Source organism: Euprymna scolopes, chromosome 10 (genome assembly GCF_053919585.1).
Source record: "Euprymna scolopes isolate OS-2025 chromosome 10, ASM5391958v1, whole genome shotgun sequence".
Classification (NCBI taxonomy): Eukaryota; Metazoa; Mollusca; class Cephalopoda; order Sepiida; family Sepiolidae; genus Euprymna; species Euprymna scolopes.
The window spans coordinates 1,152,147-1,177,998 of record NC_136491.1 but is presented as its reverse complement, the minus strand read 5'-3'; the positions used below and the strand labels follow the sequence as shown (position 1 = coordinate 1,177,998).

The 25,852-nt window shown below is 33.1% G+C and overlaps 2 protein-coding genes across 2 annotated transcripts; both read left to right on the top strand.

Moving 5' to 3' along the window:
* Positions 1–4: 4 nt before the first annotated feature.
* LOC145285784 (ribonuclease P protein subunit p14-like) lies at positions 5–24,682 on the top strand. The gene is made up of 6 exons (XM_080134153.1): positions 5–140; positions 12,310–12,406; positions 16,575–16,656; positions 20,584–20,660; positions 22,322–22,400; positions 24,567–24,682. The coding sequence occupies exons 2-6, from the start codon at positions 12,336–12,338 to the stop codon at positions 24,624–24,626; spliced, it is 369 nt and encodes a 122-aa protein (XP_079990279.1). The 5' UTR covers positions 5–140; positions 12,310–12,335; the 3' UTR covers positions 24,627–24,682.
* LOC145285782 (mitochondrial disaggregase-like) lies at positions 201–2,341 on the top strand. Its single transcript, XM_080134149.1, has one exon. It carries the CDS (start codon positions 339–341, stop codon positions 2,196–2,198), a length of 1,860 nt encoding a protein of 619 aa, XP_079990275.1. The 5' UTR covers positions 201–338; the 3' UTR covers positions 2,199–2,341.
* Positions 24,683–25,852: the final 1,170 nt, after the last annotated feature.

Below are 25,852 nucleotides of genomic sequence, written 5' to 3'. Positions count from 1 at the left end.
ATAGAAACAAATGTGTTAAACAGTTTTATAGAAATTATATATATTACAAGAAAAAAGTTTTTTTTAATTTAAAAAAAGAAAAAAAAAAAATTTTGAATCAACCGCATGGACCATAATCACCGGTGCTGCCAATGAAACTGGTAGGTTATCTCTGTCTTCTTTATATAATATGCCTGCTTTCTTTTTGTTAAAATGAAAATCTACGTTTGGACATTTTCAACTAATCATCGGTTTTAAAACTACATCAGATTAAACTCAGACGTTAAAAATAAGACAAATTTAAACTTTTTGATCCTGCTAAAAGAAAAGGACTAAGACTGACGACATCGACTTGCAATATGGCGTCATTCGGGCGTGTTATAACGAACTTATTTCTAAGGAGGCGTTCGGCACAATTTATACGGACGTTTGCTCATCGCCGTCGATATTTATCAAATATGTGTGAAAGTAGATCTCTGTCACGGTTGATGTTTGATCATCATCAACATAATGTAAATTTTCATCTCTCCGCATCTCGTATTTCGGCTATGCTCGCGGTCGCCTTGTGTATGGACCGTGGTTCCACCGACAACGACCAACAACTCTTAAAAGCAATCAAAGAGTTCAATCGTAAAGAAGTGGAGCGATTGATAAAGAAAGGAGTCGACGTGAATCGGAGGCATGTGCTCGGCTGGACGCCACTGCAATTGGCTAGCATGATTCACAACAGCGATGCAGTTAGCTTGCTTATAAAAGCCGGTGCTGATCTGGAACTTGGAGACGAGTTTAGTACCGCCATGCAGACGGCGAGAGAGAAACGAATCCACTCTCTACAGGTAGTGATCATGAGGGAAGACGAATTCAGTGATCGTTTGAGCAACAGGGCTAACTTTAAAGGGTGTACAGCTCTTCATTATGCTGTGCTAGCTGACGATGTGGACCTGGTGAAGCAGTTGCTGTATGCCGGCGCGAACCCTTCAGCAGAAAATGCACTTGGACACAAGCCCTACGATTATGCTCGAACACCTCAACTACAGAATATTCTAAAAGAAAACGAACAGAAATTTGAGGAACTGAAGAAGAAGCGAGAAATGGAAGAAAGGCGAAAATTTCCACTTGAACAAAGACTTAAAGAGCACATAATAGGCCAAGAAGGCGCTATAAATAACGTCGCTGCTGCTATTCGACGGAAAGAAAATGGTTGGTGCGATGAAGACCATCCTCTCGTATTTCTCTTTCTCGGTTCCTCTGGAATTGGCAAGACAGAACTTGCAAAGCAGGTTGCGAAGTATCTCCATAAAGACGTCTCTAAGGGGTTTGTCAGAATTGACATGTCGGAATACCAGGAGAAGCACGAAGTTGCAAAATTCATTGGGTCGCCACCTGGTTATGTTGGACATGAAGAGGGTGGTCAGTTGACGAAAAAGCTAACCGAGTGTCCAAATGCGGTGGTTCTATTTGATGAAGTAGACAAAGCCCACACAGATATCTTGACTGTTATGCTCCAGTTATTTGATGAAGGTCGATTAACGGATGGCAAGGGACAGACCATCGAATGCAAAGACGCAATTTTCATCATGACATCAAACTTAGCCAATGATGAAATCGCCAGCCATGCTTTGCAGCTGCGGGAAGAAGCAGCAGAAGTGTCCAAACGAAAACATTCTAGCAATCTGGAAGATATCAAAATTTCAGAAGTGGTCATCACCAAAAAATTCAAGGAAGAAGAAGTTCGGCCAATTCTCAAGCGACATTTCAGGAGAGATGAATTTCTCGGACGGATCAATGAAATCGTCTATTTCCTTCCATTTTCACAAGCTGAGCTTAGTAAGCTTGTTATTAAAGAACTGAACTTTTGGGCCAGCCGTGCCAAAGCGAAACATAACATTGAGTTGCTCTGGGATCACCTTGTCGTTGACGTTTTGGCTAGTGGCTATAATGTGCATTACGGGGCTCGTTCAATTAAGCATGAAGTAGAAAGACTTGTTGTGTCACAACTTGCACTTGCACACGAAAGAGAACTCATCAAGCGAGGCTGCTGTATCAAACTTTGTGTGACTAATGTCAGTGATTTGAGAAAAAATTCTGATGACACTAAAAAAGATTTGGAGCCAACAATTAAATTACAAATTTTAGAGAATGGCAAAAAAAATGAGTTTGTCGACCTTGCCTGGGATACATCGAACAATCCATTCAATTTAATTCATAATGATGAATAACAAAACGTTTTTTTTTAATTGTATTTTTAATTATTTTGGTACTTATCCAGTTTACAACTAAATTTCCGACAAATTTGTGTCAGCATCTTCTGGCAGGTTACATAAGTATCCAGAAGAAGCACAAGTGAAGCTTGGCAGACAATTCAAAATGCAGCATTGCACTCTGTTTTTTTTTTTTTTCTTTTTTTTTTTTTTTTGCATGTAAAGAATAGCATGACTTTCTATTTAGAAAGCCATTCTTAACATAAGGAAAAAGGAGGATTTCACAATGACATACTGTGCAAAGCAGGTAGATGATATAGAAGCAAAAACTGCCAGACAATTCAAAACATGGCATTCACCCCCTCTTTTTTCTTATTTAGAAAGCCATTCTTAACACGAGGCAAAAGGAGGGATTCACATTAACATAGTATGTTGAAAGTCATTTTCTGTTTAAAAATATTTTCATTTTTTGATTTAATGAATTTCATGGTTTCATTGAAACTTTTGACAGATGATTGGCTGCAGCATCTTCTGACTGCTTACATGTATGCCAGTAGAGGCTGACACAAAGTTGCCAGAGATTGGGTCCTAAACTGGACAAGTACCATTTTATTTATTTATAAATAATTTTTCTGCAACTGTTTGGAAAGTATTTTTTGTTTTAATTTCTTTTGCAAAGTTTATTTCATATAGACACTTCTAGATTTACCTGGTGTTGCCTGGGTATCAAATATATTGAAGGTAACAAATAAAATGTGGGAAAGGTATGAACCCACCCCCTATTTATAACTTAAATAGTTTAGTTACTGCTTTAGCAATTTTATAGCAAAAGTAACAGTTTCTAATATTAGATGATCTAAAAAAAAATAATCAAACCCATTTTATGTTTGAATTGTATTTACCCAGTGTTTGGATAGCAATACAAGTGTCTTCAGACGGTCATCTATTTAAAAATGTTAATAGTTTCAAAACTGTATTTCTTATGATAACAAAATTTATATTAAAAAAATATATAATGATCCTATTCATTTTAAATTGCATCATTTTTGGTTTCAATTGCGATAATGAATATTTATATCATTTAAAATTTCTTTTTTTAAGTTGAAACTTTTTGATCTCTAAAAATATCTTCTTCAGGGCAAGACATTTTTTTCTTTCCTCATTTTGTTGATATTAATGAAGGTGGGGGGGGGGGGGTAGAAGATGTCTTGCCGGACATTTTCTACCTCTATAGGATAATCCCAACAAAATGAGGAAAAAAAAAAGTTTTGCTTCTAAGAATATAGTTTTAGATATCAAGTTTCAGCTTATAAAATAAGTAATTCTATTTATTTTGAATTGCATCATTTTTTTGTTTCAATTTCTATTATAAATAAAATAAATTTGTTTTATGCATCATTTCTATGATGCCCTCTTGTTTTGGTTTTACTGCCATTTTTATATATGCAACATGAAAGCATCTGAGAATAGTTATTGTTATGCCAAAATGGTGCATCCTGATTTTTTTTCATGAAAAATAAAATTTCAGAAGTAAATCCCAAAGAACAATTAAAATCATTTATTTTATAAACTTTATAAATAACTCTGGAAATTTTAGAAAAAAGTCCTGCAATTAGTTGTGAGCTGTTTTGTAGAAATGTGTGGCAAGTACAAGACATTCAGTATTTCCTTGCTATTTGTGGGGGAGGGGGATACATTCTTTAACCCCCCCCTTATTCCCCCACCCACGAATCACATGAGGATTGGTTATATGCATTATTATTCATCGGGCTACTGTTCTCATCTTGAGTGTGATTTTCACAATGTTTCGGTCGATATAACCTCTGACCTTCTTCAGGTGTATCTTGTTGAACTCAGGAATGTTTCTGTCGAACTCGGGAATTTGGACGGAATTTCGAGCGGAACCCTTTATTTACTTCATGGGGGTAGCATGCTCTTGTTCCGTCAGCCATGACTGGATAGCAGTCCTAAGTAATTCACAAATGTATATTTCGGTTGCCCACACTGAGGATTGAACCTTCAACCTTCCAAATTTCTGAGTTCGACAGAAACATTCCCGAGTTCGACAAGATACACCTGAAGAAGGTCAGAGGTTATACCAACGGAAACGTTGTGAAAATCACACTCCAGATGAGAACAGCAGTCCGATGAATAATAATACATTTAACCAATCCTCATCTCAAAAATTCAGAAATGTCATTCTAAATCAGCCTAAAACATTTGCAGGAAATTGCTAATTCCGAATAGGTCATTTGCTTGGAGATCATCCATCAGCAGCTGGTCTGTGTACCGATACACAGACACCTTTGCTAAAATAAAAATAATTGTTAATATTTTTTAAATATTATTGTTATCTGTGTGTAAAGAAAAAAAAAAGCATGCGTTTTACTTGCTAACTTTTGTGTGATAGAATGGAAGTACATGTATTTATTTAATGTACAAATAAATACACACTGGTCTCCATTTGGTCTCCATTAATTAAGTGGAGCATTAGCTCTAGTAAAATTAGGTTGAGACATAAGATATAAAACGTTTGTTAAATTTTACTTTGCATTAGTCTCCAGTTTATATAAAAAAAAATGTTCTGGGGGTAATTTTACTTTTAAACCTATGGAAAATGTTTATAAAATTAATGATTTTACTTCAGATTTAGGAAGCTGGTGGGGAGGGGTGCAGTTATCCATTTCATCCTAAACGATTTCCCTTTCATTTAGAAGGAATACATAGGAAGTGCAGACCTTCCTCTTATTAAAAAGTGCATTCTATTCTTCAAAATTCAACTGCATTAAAAAAAAAAAAAAACTATATTAAATGAAGACTAGTGTAATTTATTGTTAAACATGTTTTTAGCTAGCTGCAAAATATGCACTAACATGGTTGAGTGTCATCTGAGCCAGGTGTTCACTTGATTTATGTTTGTGTTCATCAATTCACATTGTTTAGCTGTCTTTTCTTTTATCTACCATTCAACCTGCTTCCTTGTATTCTGCTTTCAATGCAGATTTTGCATGGCCCAAGAGTTTACATTCAATGATGGAGGACATTGATGGGATGCCACTGAGTTTTTTCAACTGTGATATCAACATGATATTTTGAATAAAGCTATATAAAAGATGTGTATTTGTTTTACTATTACACTTTAGAAAGTAGAAAATGTTTAATTAGCATGGTTTCATTTTATGATTGATTATTTGAGCATCCCAAATTGTCTCTTGAAAATGTTAATTTTCTTAATCAACCCTAGTTATCTCCCCTGCGTTATCAACCTCGTCTACACCTATGCGAATAAATACTAGTCTTTTTATAGAGCTTTATTCTAGATAGTATTACCTTTTATTTTTATTACTAACTGATATATCCTTCCAAAGACTAGTTTAAAATACAGTGGCATTTTTAGAGTTATTAATAAATAAAATGGTGTTAGATCTCCAAATATTTCAAAGAATTGGTTTTTGTAAATAATGCTGTGTTGAAAATTGTGTGAAAAATTCTTACATAACAAAATCACCTTATGAAAAAACAAAAACCAATGTTTTTAAAACTGAAAGTTTTTCAAATATTTTTCAATCTATAGAATTTTATGAACATCTCAAAATGTTTTAAAGGATAAACAGCAGAGTTATTGTGTCCAACTCCTGTCTCTGACTCCTTTATTTTATTTGTAGAGATGTCTGTCTGCTTGCTTTAGACTCAGAAATCCTTAGATAGATTTTCTATAATTAAGCAAAAGCTTCGATTTATACGTTTTTCATTCCTAATAAAACCATAGGACAAAAAAATGCTAAATAATAGTGAAAATAATTCCCCATAATTTTAAGATTGTTGTTTTCAGTTTCTAGTTTATAGAAGATTTTATTTACATTTTTTTTATTTATATATCATTCTTGGACTTTTACAGATGAGACTGAAAACCAAAATAACTTTGTTATTTGAACAGAAAATGTAATGGTGTATTTTGCGATTAAAATTATTTTTATTTTTAGATGAAAACTTTTTGTTGTTCTTTTTTAGTGTGCTGTTTGCCAAGTTATTCTGAAATATAGTTATAGCCAGCTAACGTACTTCCTAACTTCCGGCGTAGCATTACCGGAAGCGGTGACAAGGCAAATCAGTTCCTTCTCTTTTTTTCTTTCACGCCTATGTCTCCCTTGTGCATGTACTCTTTTTTTATTACGTTTTTCCAATCGTTTGTTTTTTTGTATTTAATAATTATTGAAAAGTTTTGGTTTTATTTTAATTAAGAATTATTGAAATTAGTTTAATTTTTTTTTTTAAGAATTATTGGAAACACTTTTTGTGCTCTTTTTTTTTTAAAGAATTATTGAAAATACTTTTTGTGCTCTTTTTTTTTTTAAAGAATTATTGAAAACACTTCTTTAAATCTTTTTCAATTACGTTGGCAATATTTTGTATTGAATACTTTTTTTAATGATGTTTGAAATTTTATTTTGATTTCAATAATTTTATTTTTATACTTTAATAAGCATATATTATATAAATTGAAATAAAGTTATTTTTTAAGTTAAAAATAAACTTTTATTTTTATAATTTCATAAACATATATGTGTTATAAAATTTCAAATGAAATAAAAACATTTATTTTTTAAATTGTGAAAAAAGTGCACATAGATTAATTTTGTTAATTTTCATTGTATACTTTTCAATAATGCCTTTTTCTTATATTAGATTTCAATAAATTGCTTCACAATAGAAGTACTGAGTAACAATAAAAGTAAAGGAACTGATTTGCATCGTCACCACATCCGGTAGCGCTAAACCAGTAGTTAAGAAGTACGTTAGCTGACTATAACCCCTAATGCCTTAATAAAAAAAAAAAAATGATCAAACAAGATATGGAGGTGGTAATGGTTACTTTCATCTAGACTTTCAATGTGTTCATCTAATTTTCCAAACATGTCCATCTGTAACTTTTCTTCTAAAACAGCAACATTATTCTGAAAATATTTAAAAAAATGTACAAAAATATGAAAAAAAAACACATTTACATTCCTCATGCAGACTTTTTTATTTACACACAAAATGAGGAGAATTCATAATCTTTAATTAAATTTCAATTGGTAATGATTCATCGTCAAATTCATCTGATTGTTTGCAATTCATGTTTAAATACCAGTTCTTCATAAAGAACGACAATTATTATGCCATGCATGTCAAACTGCATTCACTGAATAAAATATGTCCTCACCAAATGCATTGATGTAACTCCTCTGCAGAAAATATTTTACAGTACAAACTATCAATTGTTTGAAAAACCTAAAGTAGATGCTATACGATCCTGACAAAGGCTTAAAATTGATGGATCATATCTTGAAAATGATTGAGAAGGTAAGAAGTCCAATATGCATAGATGAAATGCTGTTTGGTTTTATGCCTGTGACAAGTACAACTAATGCTATATTTATCTTCAAACAAATACGATGAATAGTATATATATATATATATATACATATATATATATATATATTAAGTAATGTGATTTACAATTTAAAATTTAAAAATTAAAAAAAAATTTTTAAATTTAAAAATCAAATTTCAATCAAATTAAAAATCAGTTTCATAAGAAGGAACAACAAAATCAATTATCTGTACGATCGTACAGATAATTGATTTTGTTGTTCCTTCTTATGAAACTGATTTTTAATTTGATTGAAATTTGATTTTTAAATTTAAAAAATTTTTTTTAAATTTTAAATTGTAAATCACATTACTTAATATTGAATTAGCTCTAGGACATTTAACTATCGAGCTTATTATATATCTAAATTACGACGAGCACTTTCTATTTCCTGTATTTTAATTAAACTAGTAATTTCACTGTTACATTAAAATACACTTAGCTCTTTAGACTATTGTTCTAATCTCCTTTAAATTATATATATATATATATAGAGAGAGATATATAGAGATAGATAGTATCTTTTCTTATATTTTGCTGTTGTTGATTTAGAGAAAGTTTTAACACTGCCAAGAGATGTTGTCTAGTGAACTTTGTGTACATTAAGAGCAAACAAATGGTTGGTTTAGATTGTTCAAGAAATGTACAGAGATGATCAAAGTCCTATTAGAATCAACAGTGCATTTATGTAATGTTTTAAGAACAAACAAACAAAAATAAATAAATCCAACTCAACTTTTCTTTCTTTTTTAACACAAGTTATTTATTACCGTTTTTCTTTCTCTCCGTCTCGATGCCAGCTGAAAAGTCTTTTGATGCCACATGTCCATCTCCTCTTGATGCGTTTCTCTTTCTGCTCCACTACACACCATTTCTCGTCTTCAACTTTACACGTCCATCTTTTTCAACTGCACTTTTTCTTCTCCAACCACATGGTGTCCTTTTTTTTCTTTTTCATCTCGCACAAGCCCGCACATACTTCCTAATTTGCATAAGTGCTTATTTTGGCTACTGCTGCTATTATCCTCACAAACCAGCTATCTTACAGCACCTGCTGATATTTTCCCACATGCTCATACACACTCTGTTACATTTAGTGACAGCTTTAATGTTGAAAGTGGAAATACATCAGAGTTCTGAACTGAGTCCATTGTTTTTTTATTTGAATCTTAGAAGCGTTGTTCATTGAGTTTCATATGGATTGTATGGAAGAGATGTTGTACGCTGATGATTTATTGCTTTCCTGTGAAACAATGAAAGATTTATTTGTTAAGTTGGAGACTTAAAAGAATGTCCTGGAAAGCAACGATCTGAAAATGAATGTCATCAAGACCAAAGTGATGATCTGTATTGTAGTGCTGGAAAGTCCTTTGTTCAATTTGTGGAAAGAGATTTTGGAGCAACTCAATTTTTGTAGTATGTATGAGAATGTCAATATTAAACAAGAGCTGGAATTACTTATCAAAATACTGGGCTTCCTCAAGATAACTTCCACATACAAACAAAAACTACAAAATTAATTTGGCAAACAATATATAAAAAGAAAATGGCAAACAATTTGTTTCCAAACAGCAAATTATACAAACATCAACCATTGTGCCTAATTTTGTTTTGTTAAACTTTTTATTTGCAAAATAAAAATATATAAATTAACCAACAGTTCGAAGCAAATATAAGGAAATATTACCCAATGAGAATTCTACTCAACTGAAGTCAGAGTCAGAATCAGACATATGTATCTAATGAAATCAACTACTCATAGTACAACAAACTAAATAATCAACTCTTAATCAACTGTACAAAATACGGGAATATCTGTGAGAAATACTATCACACACCAAACTTTACCTTGCCGTCTGAAAATATGCCTACATCACAATGAATAAATTATTTGAAAATAAATTGCTTTCATCACTGTAATGTTGCATTCCTATGCCTGTTTTACGAGTATTTCATTGCACATGCCCCTTCGATGTAAATATCCTCCAACAAATCCGTTTAGCAACAAAATTCCACCACTTCACTGTAGAGGTCTCTAGATGCCAGAAAGCCTTCTACTCTAATATCATCTTTCCTCAGACTATTAGACTTTTAAATGCCTTCCCTACTTCCGTCTTTTCTGACTGTACTAACATACCAAAGTGTAAATGTAATGTGAACCAACATCTTGCTTCAGTTACATAGTCTCTTATACGCATGATCTCAAATAGTAGCTCCTTATGTCCAAGTGGCAATAACTATTTTATAAATACATTATCATAAAAATCACTAATAAAGTTGATGTGCCATAAAACAATCCCAATCTCAGAATTCATATGAAAATCAGCGCCGTTTTACAATCGTTCATTTTGCAGAGGGAGACAACTCTCTTTTACTAAGAGATTCATTCATTTTTTCATCTCATAATTTAGGACAATCGATGCAACAATATTTTTTTATTAAAGCAAAACATTAAAAAAAGAAAACTGCAACAATTTTTTTAATGCAACAAACTTGATAACATTAATACAAAATGTAGTCTGTACACGACAAAGAGAAAACCAATAATATTTTCATTTGATGAAAACATTTAAAAAAAGAAGCTGCGGCAACTTTTCTTTTTTAATTAAAAAGTAAATGTTATGGTAAGGTTTTTTAAAAATTAGTCTTTAACCTTAAAAAATACAAAGACTGAAACTCTTCAATAAAGCAAGGCTGAAACTTTTACAGCTGTGTTTACAATTTCTCTATAACGATCGTCACATTTTCATTTTTTGTAATGTTAAAAACTAGATGTCGGTGTTATTAATATTATAAGCTTTGTTATAGTAAAAAAAAAAAAAAGAAAAGTCGCCACAGCTTTGAATCAGTTCAATAATTGCCCAGCATTTCTTCATTATAATAGCAAAATTCAAAAATCAAAATATTGAATTTCAATGGTATCTATTTAATTGTAATGCCGCGGTAATGAACATATCCAAAAATTACGACAAATAATAAGGTAGGAATAGGAAACAGTTTCCAAAGACAATTAGAAAAAATTGAGTTTTGCTAAATTGACCTAAGATTTTCAAAGTTTTCAGAAAATAATTACTTTCTTTGTTATGATTAGAACTCTCCAGTTTCTTATTCTTTTTTTAGCAAAACTCATTTTTCTCTAATTTTCTTCAAAAACTATTTCATTAATAATTAATGTTCTACCTTATCGTTTTTTGTAATTTTTAGATATGTTCATTATTGCAACATGACAATTAAGTTGATTCTATTGTTTTTACTTGAAATTCAAGTTTTCAAGTTTCAAATTTCACTCTAATATAACGAAGAAGCATCAATTGCTCCTTCCCATCACCTTCCAGGTGCAAACAGGTACATGATCAACTTTAAGCTCAACATCATTTATTCTAGTTCCTATCCAGGTTTGACTGTTTTATTTCTCTACATATCACCCTTTTTGTATTATTTAATGTTAACTCCATTGATTTTGGTAAATGCTTTCAATATTTTCAAATGTTTAACATTTTTACTATTTTCTGATATAAGCACATAAAAACCAACTTAAGATGAAGCAAAAGTGGCTGTATGCAACACATAAATGTTTGCTCAATAAATTTCAAGTATAAATGAACAGAATCTCTTGAAAGCTTCAATAAGTTTTTATATTTTCGATTCTAAAATGAAACAAAAAATGCAAAATATTTTTATACTTAAATCCGGGATTAATTTATTCAGGGGAGATAATTACCAAGATGCTAATTCTAAATCAATTATGAAAATTCATTGAGTAGAACAACTGCTATTGTTCTTTTAGTAAAAAAAAAAAAAAAAAAAAGTCTATCGCTATAGACAACAAATATTGCAGCCATGAACAAGTAATCTAAATCGGAGTTATGTCCCCTGCGTATGGACGTTTACTTTATAAATGCGATTTTCCCCAATGTTTCTGTAAAAATTACTTTTAACTATAAATAACTTTCTATTCCATGATTTTTCGTAATTTTTGGACATATTAATATTGTTGTTAGGGTTTGTATTATTGTACACATAGATTCGAAAAAGTTGTCAAAAAACAAATATATGACAAATAAATGTTATCAAAGGCAAGATAAGTTACTTTTCTACCTAACTGGATAGATTTTTTGTGTTTTTATTCAGTGTAACATTTTTATTCAGCTCGAAAAACATGCAGTGTTTATCGATGTATTGGAAAATTCAAAATGGCGGCCGACTCTCTCTCGGAGAGGGTAAGTTTGGGAAAAGGTATTATAAATAATAAACTAGACAAAATACTGTTAGAAATTCGCTCAATATATGTTACCGTGACATAAGTTGACATATATTCGGTTGTTTTTAATAGTATTTTGTCTAGTTTATTATTTATAACATCTTTTCCCAAACTTACCGTGTTAAGGAGACATTCAGGCGCCATTTTGAATTTTCCAATACATCGGTAAACACTGCATGTTTTTCGAGCTGAATAAACATGTTACATTGAATAAAAACACAAAAAATATATCCAGTTAGGTAGAAAAGTAACTTATCTTGCCTTTGATAACATTTATTTGTTATATATTTGTTTTTTGACAACTTTTTCGAATCTATGTGTACAGTAATACAAACCCTTTTTGTTATTACAATTAAGTATGTAATATTGTTTTTGCTTAAACCAACTTATTTTTTAAAAATCGATCTATCAACTCTATCCTAACAAGCACTCAATTTTGTATTTTCTTTCAGGACGTTGTGTGTGTATCTCTTTGAAAATGAAAATGGAAAATAAAATAAGAATCATCAGCAAATCTCCATTGAAACATTGGTTCCTGCTTGTGAAAATGTATGTAGATTTTCAAAATCTCACAAATTTTCATCACTGTTTTATTTTATTTTATTTTTATTTTTTTTTTTGCTAATAATTTATCAATTGTATTAACAACAAATAAAATAATTTGTTTGATAATAAAAAATTGACTAAAGTATATCGTTACCCACCCCTGCCTTTAAAATCCAAATTTTTTAGATTACAAAATTTATAAATAGTTGCTTACATGTTAGAGATATTTTATTCTTACACACGTGTAAACAAAATTAACATTCAAGATATGACATGCATGCTCAGAAAAATAAGGATAAACATTTCTGACATCAGATGAAGCGTCTTCATGAGGATCCACTTCAAAATTCCATTCCTATTTTTCAGCTGTCATCTGAAGTGGCTGGACAACTCTAACAGTGGGCGCTTATACAGGGTACCAAAAAAGTCACTGAAGAGTTGAAAATCTTTGTCATTTTATCATTAATGATTATTTTTTTTCTCTATTTCAGATATTTTACAGATAATATTTTAGAAATTAATTATGGATAAGTATAGCATTGAACAATATAAACAAGTTGTGAAATTGTTTTACCAAAATCAGGCAATGCTTTAGCGACTACATTATCTCTCGCTATGGCAATGTCAAATGGCCACCACGTTCCCCAGACTTGATGGTATTATTTTAGAAAAAGCGTGAATGCGAACTAGTAGAAAAAAAAAATTTTTCTTGTAGATTTCAGTATGCTTAAAAAGAATATGATAACTGTTTCCATCGCAAATTTACCATTTGCATGGTATTAACCCCTGAACCCATGGGACTATATTCTGTCATTTCACTGCCTTCATTTATGCTAAGCGCAAACGTGCGATAGTATTTTCTTACATGATGTGTTCGCATGCGCACGAGCGTAGTAAAGTGAGTTGTTAATTAAACTGCAGAAGCACCTGTTAAACTATACAAGTTCTATGGTTGAATACCCTCCCTCCCCAAGAAAAGAACGAAAAACATAAAAATATGCTTTTGTAAACCGCTTGTGGAAACTTAATTTTTTAGATAAATTAAAAAACGTTAAAAACTATGTAATACAAAAAGTAAACAACATTTAAAAAAAAAAAAAAACCTTCATGTTATTTCAAATGTCCGCTGAAGATTCCTCTGTGATGTGACAAGTCACTTTACTATACCCGTGCGCACGCAAACGTATCATGTAAGAAAATACTATTGAAAAAAATAAAATGATGCGTTGGGATATTTACTTTTTAATGATGGAAACTAATAAAATGCTAATTGTTAAAAATAAATGTGATTTCTCTTCGGTCACCGAAATCTACAAGAAAAATTCTTTTCTACTAGTTCAAGTTTATGCTTTTTCTAAAATTTTACTGCCTTGTACTAGCCCCAACTTTTTCTTGTGGGGATAGCTTAAAGAAAGAGTCTATGTTAAAAAAAAAACCAAACCTTGCAAGAATTGAAGTAAAATATCAGGAACAAAATAAGCGAGATAAATCGTAATCCAGAGATTCTGCAATCTGTTATGAATAATGTTTTGAAAAGTGCACAAATATATGAAGCTGAAAATGGGCAACATTTAAAAAAACATTATTTTTCATAAATAAAGATTGTTTGAATTTTGCAATTTCAAAAAAAATCCTAATTAATTAGTCAGATTGTGTTAAAATTACAGAAAGATATCATCAAAAATAAAGAATTTATTCAAGTTCAAAACCTTTCAGTGACTTTCTGGACACCGTATATGATGTTGGTGTTTACTGTTGATTTTAAAGCTAACAAGAGTTCATTCTTTTTAACCAATGAGAAGTCTTTTCCATAGTTTCCTGTAGATTTTTAACCAAGAATTTCATCTCACTTGTACAACAAAATTGTTTCCAAAACAGCTTTTCAACATATTTGTGTGCACCAACAACCATTTGATAATATTGAATCTTCCAACCTTGGTTTTCATACTCTTCAATCATGTCAACATTTTTATCATTTTTTCACTACTACTACTGCTAGGTTTTCTTCTCGTGGTACATCCTCATCATCATTTTACATCCTAGCATGCATTCGATGGCTTTAAGAAATTTACTTCCAAATTAAACTCTTTCCTGATAACTTTAGTATGCCTTCTCTTGACTGCAGCTATTTCACTCTAATTATTTCTAGCTTCTATAAACTTTTTGCCTATTTGTACTTGACTTGTGGCAGATGAATTGGCAGAAGGCATGCTGCCTTTGTGCAATGGCAGCTGCACAATTTGAAGTAAACCATTGGAGAAAGTGAGGCTTGCTGTAGTACTTCCTTGTGGGAACATGTGCTTCAATGCCTGCTTTACACCATTCGGTTGTCTCATTGGCACACTGTTCAGAAAACATTGGTCCATGAAGCATCTTTGGTGCATTCTCTAATGACTTCCCTATCAGCTTCTTTTGAAGCATCTTGTCATTTTGAGCAACGGCTCCTCAGCTTGAGATCGGTTGTGATATCAACCAATATAATAAGGTGATCAGCATTCCTGAGTGAACTATTGGTATTTGTCACACAATCCGCAGATACCGTGGTTAGAAAAAGGTCTAGAATTGAGGCTTGCTGATCATCACAATCTGGGAGGTAGATTGGGAACATGACTGTCTGTGTTGAGGAATGAGATATAGAGAAGTTACTAGCTGCTTCTGTATAACTCAAGAAACCAAGGCAACTATTGTAGTGAACATTAAAATCCCCAAATACATGTACCTGGGCGTTAGTATCTATACTGTTAGAGACATGGTTGATTCGAAGGAGAATGGTAGAGAAAATCTAAATATCTAATGCAATGTTGTAAGTCTAAAGCACATGAAGGCCTGGTTATCTGGTTCTAGACTGCGTTCTCTAGTTAATGGGAAGATGTTACGAATGTAGCCTCTAAGTCCATGCATATCTCTGTCTGAGTCCTTACAGCAGAGAGAGAGGTACCCTCTCATGTTAGAGTAGTTGGAGGGGATGTAGGTTGTTTCACTTAAGCTAGGATATCCAGGGAGTTTACTAGGAGAAAAGATTCTACACCATCTTACTTTTAAGCCCACAGATATTCGTCAATGCAAGTTTCAAGGGGGGAGGTAAATTGGGTTTGTTTGGGTTGGTGTCTAGTTTGAACATGTTTTTGCTTTGGGTGTCAGAATATTTTAGTTTGAAGGTAGAGTTGGTAGGGAAAAGTGGGTCAGTTTGAAGCCAAATATGTACACTTGAGTAGACCTTTAGTTGAGTCTTATCTAGATGGATTGTGGCCTCAAAAAAGCCACCAGAGATAAATGCAAGGTCCCTTCCCATGCATGACATGGCATTACAATCATCTTGATATTATACAACTAGTGATAGAGCAGCCGCTCTAAGTACTACCAAAGAGTTAGGGCTCCTGTACTGTTAGTCAAAATCAGCAGCCAGACAAACTGTCAAACCTGTTAGAAAAGAGTGACCCAGACTAGTTGCATGGCCATGAGATGGCAAGCAAGTGTACCAGAGTTGCTCAGCTTGAGAGAGATAGGAAAGAAAAGCAATGTGAGAAAAAAAAGTTGGGAGATGCCGTTCATTGCCCTAGTCAGGAAACAAGGCCAAATACTGAGTGTCTTTGATGGGCTCACAAAATGTGTGTGAAAGCCAGACAAAATACAGAGCCTACTTAATCATTAAGCAATTTAAGTTTGAAAACCAGATAATTTAAGTCACTAACTTGTCAAAGGTTGTCATCCAGGACTAAGGAAGCTTTCTACTCCCGGTATTTTGGTACACTGACTTGTAAGGTTAATAGCACAGGTTTTACATTAAAGTTTTCGTTGTCCTAGATAGATGACCTGACAAAATCTACAGTTCTATCACATCGAAAGAGGTAACCTCATGCCTGTGTTCTAAGCCAAATATTTCTATGCTTCTACCAGGAAAAATTTCAATAATGAGTATCTACTTAATATAGATATACAATATCGATCTACTGAATATAGATAATAAGTATCTACTTAAATATAGTTCTTTTACTTCTAAAGAAATTAATATTAGATAATAATCATAATAGGAAAAAGTATGACACCTTTACAAAGAGGCATAATAAATAACAGCCGTGTGGCAATGCAGTTAAATGCATTTAATTTTCTAAATCTTTATTTAATTAGATTTTTGTTGTTTGAATAAATATTTATTTTATTCTATTTGTAGAGAATTTGTGAACAGCACAACGATAGATGCTACTAGTTTTAAGTCTTTGGTCATTCAAAACTTGAAACAAATGTATGGAGAAGTAAGTAATTGATATTTTCATCTTTTATGGTTAAAAGATTATGCATGGTTGTATGAATTGGAATGTTTATAAATAGTTGCATACATGTTGAGAATATTTTATTTTTACACACGTAGCAACAATGTTAACATCTTTTGCTGCATTCAGAAAGGACACATAAGGTTGTTAAAATTTGTTAGTATTTGGAATATGTGCAAACAAGTACATTTAATATTTATTAATCGTCTCTGTCATTATATTAATAATGCTGAGAGGATATGAAAGACATTAAACTATATAGATATGTCTCTTTCTCTCTTTGATGGAATGGTCATTACTAACCAGCTGTGACACTCTTCACAAATCATTGCCATTGACTCTGATTCTGCACTGTTCTGAGCAACTTAAGCATGCTAATGCCTGCAATGTCCTTCACATTGTCTGACATTTTTGTTTTTAGTCTTCCACATCCTCTTATACTAGAGGTTGTACCAAAGAGCAGATCTTTTGTTAGGATGTCTGTTCTGGCCACATGTCTCAAAACTCGCAATTTCCTGTCATTGATGTTGTCTAGCAGTCTTCGGCATGGTCCAATCTTCTCCAGAACCCATTCGTTTGTATGTTTGTCCACCTAGCTTACACGAAGAAGTCTACGGTAGTACCATAATTCAAAAACAGCAATTTTCCTCTTTTCGACTTTCTTCAAGGCCGAACATTCTGTTTCGTATGTTGTTATTGAGAATACCAAAGCTTGCAGGAGTCATTTCTTTGTGTATTGTGAAATGGATCTGTCTTTCCAGATATTGGTTAGACATTGTTGTCTTTGCCATTGCAATACGTCGTCTTACTTTGGTGTCATCTACTTTATTTCTGAAATTGGCATCCAGGTAGTTGAAATCTTCTACATTTTCAATATTTTGATTGTCCACAATTATGTTTTTATCATTTGGTGCCTGTGTTACTGTCATTACCTTTTGTTTTGCTGAATATTTAAACAACAAAAAGACATACAAAAAAAATGTATTCTGATATAAGCAGGGATGTGAATTCTCCAATTTTAGAAAGAAAAGGTGCTTAAATTGTTGTTTGATTAAAATCTGTTTTGATTTCTTTTTTCTTTATATAAAATTGCTAGAGATTTATGGCTCTAGTAATTGGTAGCAAAAAGATAAAAAAAAAAATACAGTCAGAATAGAAAATCCAGCTAAAAAAACAGGGAAGTAGTTCCTTATTTATTTAGTTGTTTTGGCTGGATTTTTTTTCTCTTCCCCCCCCCCTCTCCCTTGCATTATCTTTTCTGTTTTTTTTTCTCTCTTCCCCCCCTCTCCCTTGCATTATCTTTTCTGTTTTTTTTTTTATCTCTCCCCCCCCTCTCCCTTGCATTATCTTTTCTGTTTTTTTCTCTCTTCCCCCCCCCTCTCCCTTGCATTATATTTTCTGTTTTTTTATCTCTCCCCCCCCTCTCCCTTGCATTATCTTTTCTGTTTTTTTATCTCTTCCCCCCCCCTCTCCCTTGCATTATCTTTTCTGTTTTTTTATCTCTCCCCCCCCTCTCCCTTGCATTATCTTTTCTGTTTTTTTATCTCTTCCCCCCCTCTCCCTTGCATTATCTTTTCTGTTTTTTTTTCTCTCTTCTTCTTCCTCTTTCTGTCTTGTCTTTCTTTTCCTTATGATAGTTTATGAAAACGGAAAATATAAATTTTGCCATGAAAGCTAAGACCACAAATGATGATGGTAAGGGTTTTAGATTACTTCTCATCCATCAAAGAATGACACCCCCCCCTCACGCGCACACCCACATACACACTAGAATCATTCTTTTACTTTTGATTTTCTCACTTGAAACTAATTGGAGTTGCTTCTTGGGGAGAGGCAAAGTGTAGTATCTGTTCTGATACTACACTTTTTTTTTTGTCTACGATCAGTGAAGAAGAAATTATTTTAAGCTGAGTCAATTTTTATGTTCCAAGCTAGAGTTCCACTTTTGAGGGGCTGAATTTTCCCTACATTAAAAAAACGGGCTTGTGTCTAACTCTGCCCTCATGGGGAGACAAATATGGAGTATAAATAAAGCTAAATTGCAACAAATAGATGAAGTTGTAAATAACAAATTTAGATGGGATCTGTTAAACATGGTTTTGATTTCTAGGGGTAATAGTGATTCCCTCTCACACACATGGGAAGAGCATGCTTCCACCTCCAGATTGGGAAATTTGTCCGAATTTCAGCTTTTCTTGCCATTGGTCACTAAGGAATATATCTGTATAATTGTAATACTATAAATGCCCCTCCCCCACCCACCCAGTATTAGAAAGAAAAAAGGGAAAGCGAAAAATGTATAACACAAAAAAAAAAGGAGGAATGAATTTATCAGGAGTAGAAAAGTATAGGAAATAGGGTTGGTGGGAAGACAATGGATAGGAAAGAAAGACATAAGGAAGCTGAGGTAGGGTCCTTGGTCAAGGTGTGGTAATGATTGGAGAACAAAGAAGGTCAATATGGTTAGAGTTAGTTTTACTTTTAGGAGTGTTTTTCATGAAAGTTTGGCAAGGAGGAGCTCAGATAAGAACTTACCATGAAAATAATGATAAAGTAGAGACAGGCTTGCAACGTCTCTTCTGTGGGAAAGAGGTTGCAGGGAAGAGAAAAGGGTATTTCTTATTAGGCTACAAAGTCTATTTTGAACTCTTTTAAGGCAGGATAAGGTGCTTCTAGCAGGTCCTGCCCAGATGTGGCAACAGTGCTTCATCCTAGGATGGATGTACTTGGCTCTATTATACAGGTAGAGAATTGCATCTTTTGTTTTTTTCATTGTGGTTTATGCCATGATTGTGGAGCATGACAGAAATACAGTGCAAATGTTCACACAAGCATTTAGAAAAATAGAATAATGAGGAATGTTGTATATTTGTCTCTGGGGTGACCATAATGACTGCGTTGAAACACAAAATGTTTCATGCAGGTGAGAAGAATAAAATTCAGCTGTTAATGCAAAGATATATGTAGAAAAGTATAAGAAATGCATCTTCTTGCTAAATAAACCATAATGAACAGCTGGAAACTATACAAGTGATGCGTCAAAAGAAGGGTGTTGAAGATGTAGGGCTGTCCAAAATGCTATATTAACCAGCTTTATCTTTGATCAACAGAAAACGACTGGCTATTGAATTTGAGATTAACTCCTGGCAATTTATCTCCATTTCTCACTTACTTTCACTGACTCTACTCATTTAATCACAAATAAACAATAAAGATATACAAATATATTTTTTATATATAAATGTTTGTCTTCTTTTTAAGCATACTAGCAGTATACCATACTTTTTTGTATGGTTTGAATAATCTTTAACCCTTTATGACGTAGTTGAACTAATTCGTTCAGTCATAAATGAATATGTTGTTGCATCCAATGTCAGTAGGCGCAGGTTAAACGTGAACAAATTCCGTGGAATCTTTCATGTTTTTTCTAATGGCTGGAAATAATTGATGCTTTGCCAAGGCTATCAAGGGTATTTTTTTATCACTGCTACGTTGCTTTAAGAGAGACCCTCGAGAGAAGGATAGACCACGCCAGTTTTCTAACCTGGTATTTTTACCTTGCGGTACATACAGCACCTCGCCTTCCCAAATGGTCACCCATCTGGTACTGGCCAGGGTCAATCATGTTGATACATTAGTTCTCACCAGATCACTGAAGTTAAGCAAATGAATATAATGGCATAAATAAAGTGGGAATTGATTCAAGCACGCCTTGTACATATTAGTTCAGTATCTGGGTAGATGCCAGATACCTCTAGTTTGCAACTGTCCATTGCTTAGATTCAGTATGCCACCATCTAAAATTAACAATAAATATTTTTTTAATCATGTACATCATAATTCAGGCCATAAAGGGTTAAGTAAGTTCATACTTGATTTTCTTGCTTAAATCATTTTTCTCTATTCTAGGTTGGGGCAGCTGCAAATATTTGTATACGGAAATTCTGTGAAAAAGAACAAAAAGCAATATTAATGGTTCCAAACAGGTGAGTCCTGATTTCTGTTCTATTAACTATAACCAAAGAAAAACCAGTCTGCTTTAGACTGAGAAACTACTGATAGAATTTTACCAAATTTGGCATGCTAGTGTATCGCTATTGAGCAGAACATGGGTTTTCAATCTGGATCATCTACAAAAAGGTTTGAGATCAAAATAAAAAGAAGAAAGAGTTATTTGTGAAAAAAATGAAAAAAGTAAAAACATTCCTTGCCTATGATGTAATGTGGTTGAAGAGAAGAATTAGTAAAAGAACGGTATTATGCTAGAAGGAATTGTGGCAAAACTGTTGATCTCAGAGTTGATGTCAGATGACATAAACAAAAGTTATTTAACATGTGCACTATTTGATGAAAAGAACGACAGAAAGTCTGAGAATAGAATTAATTTTGCTATATATATCTACAATAAATACCTTGCTGAAACTTGCTTCCCTAATACATGGTGGATGGCCTCAGTAGTACCAGTGTACAAGAATTTTTGTGAAAGCACTGGCCCTTTCAATTACTGCCCTATCAATCTCCTCCCCCTCTTCGCTAAAATCTTTGAGATCTTAATCAATGAAGCACTAGTCGACCACCTTGCTAAAGCTAATCTTCTCTCTGACAAACAGTATGGGTTTAAGTAATATCGTTCTACTGCAGATATTTTAACAGTCATCTCTGAATGCATATACCAAGCACTGGATTAGGCAGTCAATATATATATATAGATATGTCCAAAGCCTTTGACAAAGTCTGGTACGAAGGGCTGCTAACGAAAATTAAATTGTACAGTATAACTAGACATATACTAAATATATTTAGATCCTTCTTAGACAATAAGATCATCCAGGTTCATTGATGGACGTTTATTAAAGCAGCATAACATTTATGTGGAAATGCCTCAGGGTTGATCCTTGGACCACTATTAATCCTGATATTCATAAATGATCTCCCTGATAATGTGTCCAAGGTGATAATATTTGCTGATGATACAACACTCTATAACATGCATGAGGGATGAATGGATGTACATAAATCTAAAACAATGTTAGAATTGTTAGAAAATGATCTCCAGACCGCAAATAGATGGTAACATTTAATGCTAGTAAAACTAAGTTGCTCTCTTTTAACAATTACAAACACATCTCCAACCTCTGATATCCATGACAAATAACACCCAACCTGAGAATTTTTCCTTCAAACTCCTCGGTTTAACATTCACAGGCAATAAGAACTGGAATAAATACATTGAGGACATTGCAAAGGCTGATGCAAAAAAGGTGGGTTCCCTCTATCAAGCTAGAAGACTACTCACACCTGAGAGTAACCTTTACCTCTACAAGGCCATTATTCACCCATGCATGAAGTATTGTTGCCACATTTGGGCGGGTGCATCTACTACGAGCCTCTCCCTCTTGGATAGGATCCAAAAAGAGTTTTCAATCTAATAGATCCCACTTTGTCAACTAAGCTCCAGGCCCTGTCCCATCGCCGCAATGTTGCATCTCTGTGCCTGTTTTACAGATATTTTAGTGGAATGTGCTCTGATGAACTTGGACAATGGATAACATATTACAATCAATACCAACTGGTAATTATTATAGTGATGATAATGAAATTGAAATATTTTCATTAAATTGTTGTTTTATAAATTTTTATTTTTCAGTCACATTGTTCAGTTGTGGACAAGCCTTACGACTATCTCAGAGTTTTATGGAACTCCTTGTTTAGTCCGTGTCCTTCAGGTAAGACCATCTACGTGGGTGAAAAATAATTTTTTAAAATAGGTTTTACTTGTTCAAATAAACCTACTTTCTCAAGGTAGTATTTGCGCTTAGGGATTATTTTGTGAAAATTTGATGTGGTTCTCTGAGGATTATCAGTTTATTTAAACTGCAAATTTTTTAGTGAATTTATCACCTCTATTTTCATGAAAAATATTATGAAAATGTTTTTTTTTATTTCTTTCAAAAAGATTATTGGTTAAGTGTTGTTGTTTTGTGGACAGCATGCGACAACAGGCATGAAAACGTGATTTCGTCATGATCTTATGAAGTTGTCTATTTTATCAATTTACTTTTATAATTGCAGTGACTGTCTTTTAAGAAGTTAATTCTAAATTCATTTCTTCCATGTTTGTAAGATATCAGTTTATTTTTACCTACAAAGATGCAATATTAATACCCAACATTGCAAAAAAATAATACTCAATATTGCAAAAAAAAAAAAAATATTAATATTCAGTATTGCAAAAAAGAGGCTAAACCAATTTTTAGCCTTTTATGACCTGAATTATGTCGACGATTAAAAAAATATTGTTAATTTTAGTTGGTTTAAAGGGTAATGATACTATGATTCTCTTCAAACTGGAAAAATTATGAAGTTCAATAGTTAAACTACCACTGAGAATTTTTGCATTTCATAAACTTACCTTGATTATTATCCATAGTGCTTGAAAAATTGTGTTTATGACAACAAATGAAATCCTCCACTCTCTGAAACAGATGGCAGCATATTGAATGAAAGCAATGGACAGTTGCAATTTAGAGTTATCTGGCATCTACTCAGATACTGAACTTAATATGTATATTGCAAGGGATGTTTGAATCAATTCCCACTTTATTTATGCTGTTATAGTCATTTATTTATGACTGAACGAATTAGTTCCACCAGGTCATAAAGGGTTAATCAGTGATTTGCAAGAAAGATAGATCTTTTAAAATCAAGAAAACACCAAAGTGAAACATCAAATGTAATCAAATAAGATATCCTATTGAATAAAGCTATAGCAATAATAAATTAAAAAGATTATTAAATATAGGGTGGGCCATAAGTCACGCACCAAAGGATTTGAAATAATTGATAGTAATAAACATTATTTATTAAAACCAAACTTAACCAATAAACTGAAAAACATGTTGTACACGTTGATACAATCATAAAAGAAGATGTATCTTATATCCAAAGAAAAGAAAATATATTTTGCCCCGCAGATGTTACCGTTTCATATCACTTAATTCTTTGGTGCATGACTTATGGCCCACCCTGTATATTGGAGACGTATTACTTAGTAACTTATTGGTAGTTATTACCTCAGATGCTTTTTGCTATCAGCTCTGTTTGGCTCTGACAATAGTCATCTCAGGACATTGTTGGAGTATGGATTGGTACAGGTTATTGCTGTAAGTGCATAACACAGCACCTCATCCTGTCTAACAGTCAGTAGGAGCTGATGCAGTGATACAGCTGTGTGCTCGGGGTGGGAACCTCTTAAAATCTAGAGTAGGTATGATCCACGTGTGTGTGGATACATTCTGGTAGCCAGACACTTTCACAGAGAGCTATCCCTGATAATAGAACCCCTTATGGGTTTCACGAGATGCCAGATGTTAGGCATAGCACTTTATTGTGTAGCACTGCTCCATACTACGGCAAAAGGCATATGAGGTTGAAGATAACTTACCCACTAGCCATACCAACAAAAAGATACCAAGCTGCTGAAAGTGTCAGAGTTGGCGATTGGAAGGACATTGAGTCATTAAAATTCCTGCTCCAGGTTATTATTTATCTTTCTTTCAAGTTCCTCCAATATTTTCCTTGGCCTTCCTCTGTGGACCGACTCTAATACCTTAATTATTCTACATCTACCAATCCAAGAACTTTCATTCATTCTTTCAATGTGACTATACCGTCAAAGACTCTTGTTCTTAAAAAATCTTCCTATATTGTCTAGATTAAACCTTCCTTTAAGGTCATTGATCTAAGCATTAACCAGTTTTAAATTCAAATCCACAGAAGTTAAACTTCACTTTAGTCACCTTTTAATTTATTTTGTTAAGATACCTATTAACCATTACATATAATAAAATCAATAAAAATATTCATTAATGGGTTTATTTTTCCATTTCCAGACTTCACAACATTTAATTGCTATTGGCAGTTCCAGTCGACAACTTATTTATTCAACATAAAAATAACATTGCTTCATGACATTTTGTAAAATAAAACATTTCTTTCAAATCATTAATACTCGTGTGTTCGTTTTTGTGTTTTTAGATCTTTAAGCATTTCACAAAAGTCAAATTAGCAGATGTTTTTCAAAGATTTTTGTTAATAGGTTTGTGTTATGGAGTTGTTGAACATGGCAGGTTATCTAATCGTACAACACCAAAATATTTAGATGTTTCGTTTCAGCAAATCATTTTGTTATTAACAAAGATTTTTTCTAAGTAGTTCATTTTTTCGGTATTTGTGCAGAATTTGAACCAGCCGTAACTAACCAGCTATTCAGTTTTGCTTGGAACATGATGTCATGCACTCAGGTTTGATTGTAATCTGATGTAAGACACTGATCAGCCAATCAATGCGCAGCAAAAGAGCAAACGACTTTTGGGTAAAATATTGGGAAAAAAAAAAAATCAAATGAAATCAACAATACACCCTCAAACATCTTCTCCTAAAAATTTTATATAAAGACATTTTTGCTGACGACACTACCATCTATGGTAGCACATCAAAGACCGTAAATAACAAAGTTCTGATTCTCTCTCCTCTGATCTTGAGCATGTAGTACAATGGGGAAAGAAGTGGCCGGTTACTTTTAATGTATCTAAAACCAAGCTTCTATCTTTGCATCATCAACATTTTGATCTCCATCTGGCATCAATTGAAATGAATGGCTCTCTTCTTGGGGAGGCCCCATGTTTTGACAAGCTTCTGAGCTTGACCTTTACTCCTGATCTAAAATGGAATACGTACATCAAATCCGTTGCCAAGGTCGCTAGAAAAATGATGAGATCCTTCTATTGATCCAGCAGATATCTACCTGCTGAAGCAATTCTCTACCTATACAAGAGCAAGGTACATCCAAGGATGGAGTATTGCTTTCACATCTGGGCAGGAGCTGCTAGGAAGACCTTATCCTGCCTTGACATACTGAAAATAATGTAGTATGACCATCTATGGCAACACATCTAAGGCCGTAAATGACAAAGTTCTCGCTCCCATAAGAGACGTTGCGACTGACTTTGTTTTATCGTTACTTCCATGGCAAGTGCTCGTCTGAACTCCAATCCCTGGTCCCCTCGCCTATCTTTCACGATAAACACCCGTCTAGCTGAAACCACTGTAAAAAATTTTTCCCACTCTTTATCTGTGCCAAAACCAAAACGTAGATTCCATGAACAAAGCTTCTTTC

Bases quoted from the DNA above. Each gene is read 5' to 3' on its own strand.
- LOC145285782 (XM_080134149.1), top strand. From the start codon at position 339: ATGGCGTCATTCGGGCGTGTTATAACGAACTTATTTCTAAGGAGGCGT.
- LOC145285784 (XM_080134153.1), top strand. From the start codon at position 12,336: ATGAAAATGGAAAATAAAATAAGAATCATCAGCAAATCTCCATTGAAA. The intron at 12,407-16,574 runs GTATGTAGATTT...TTCTATTTGTAG, and splicing joins TGGTTCCTGCTTGTGAAAAT to AGAATTTGTGAACAGCACAA. The intron at 16,657-20,583 runs GTAAGTAATTGA...TCTCTATTCTAG, and splicing joins TGAAACAAATGTATGGAGAA to GTTGGGGCAGCTGCAAATAT.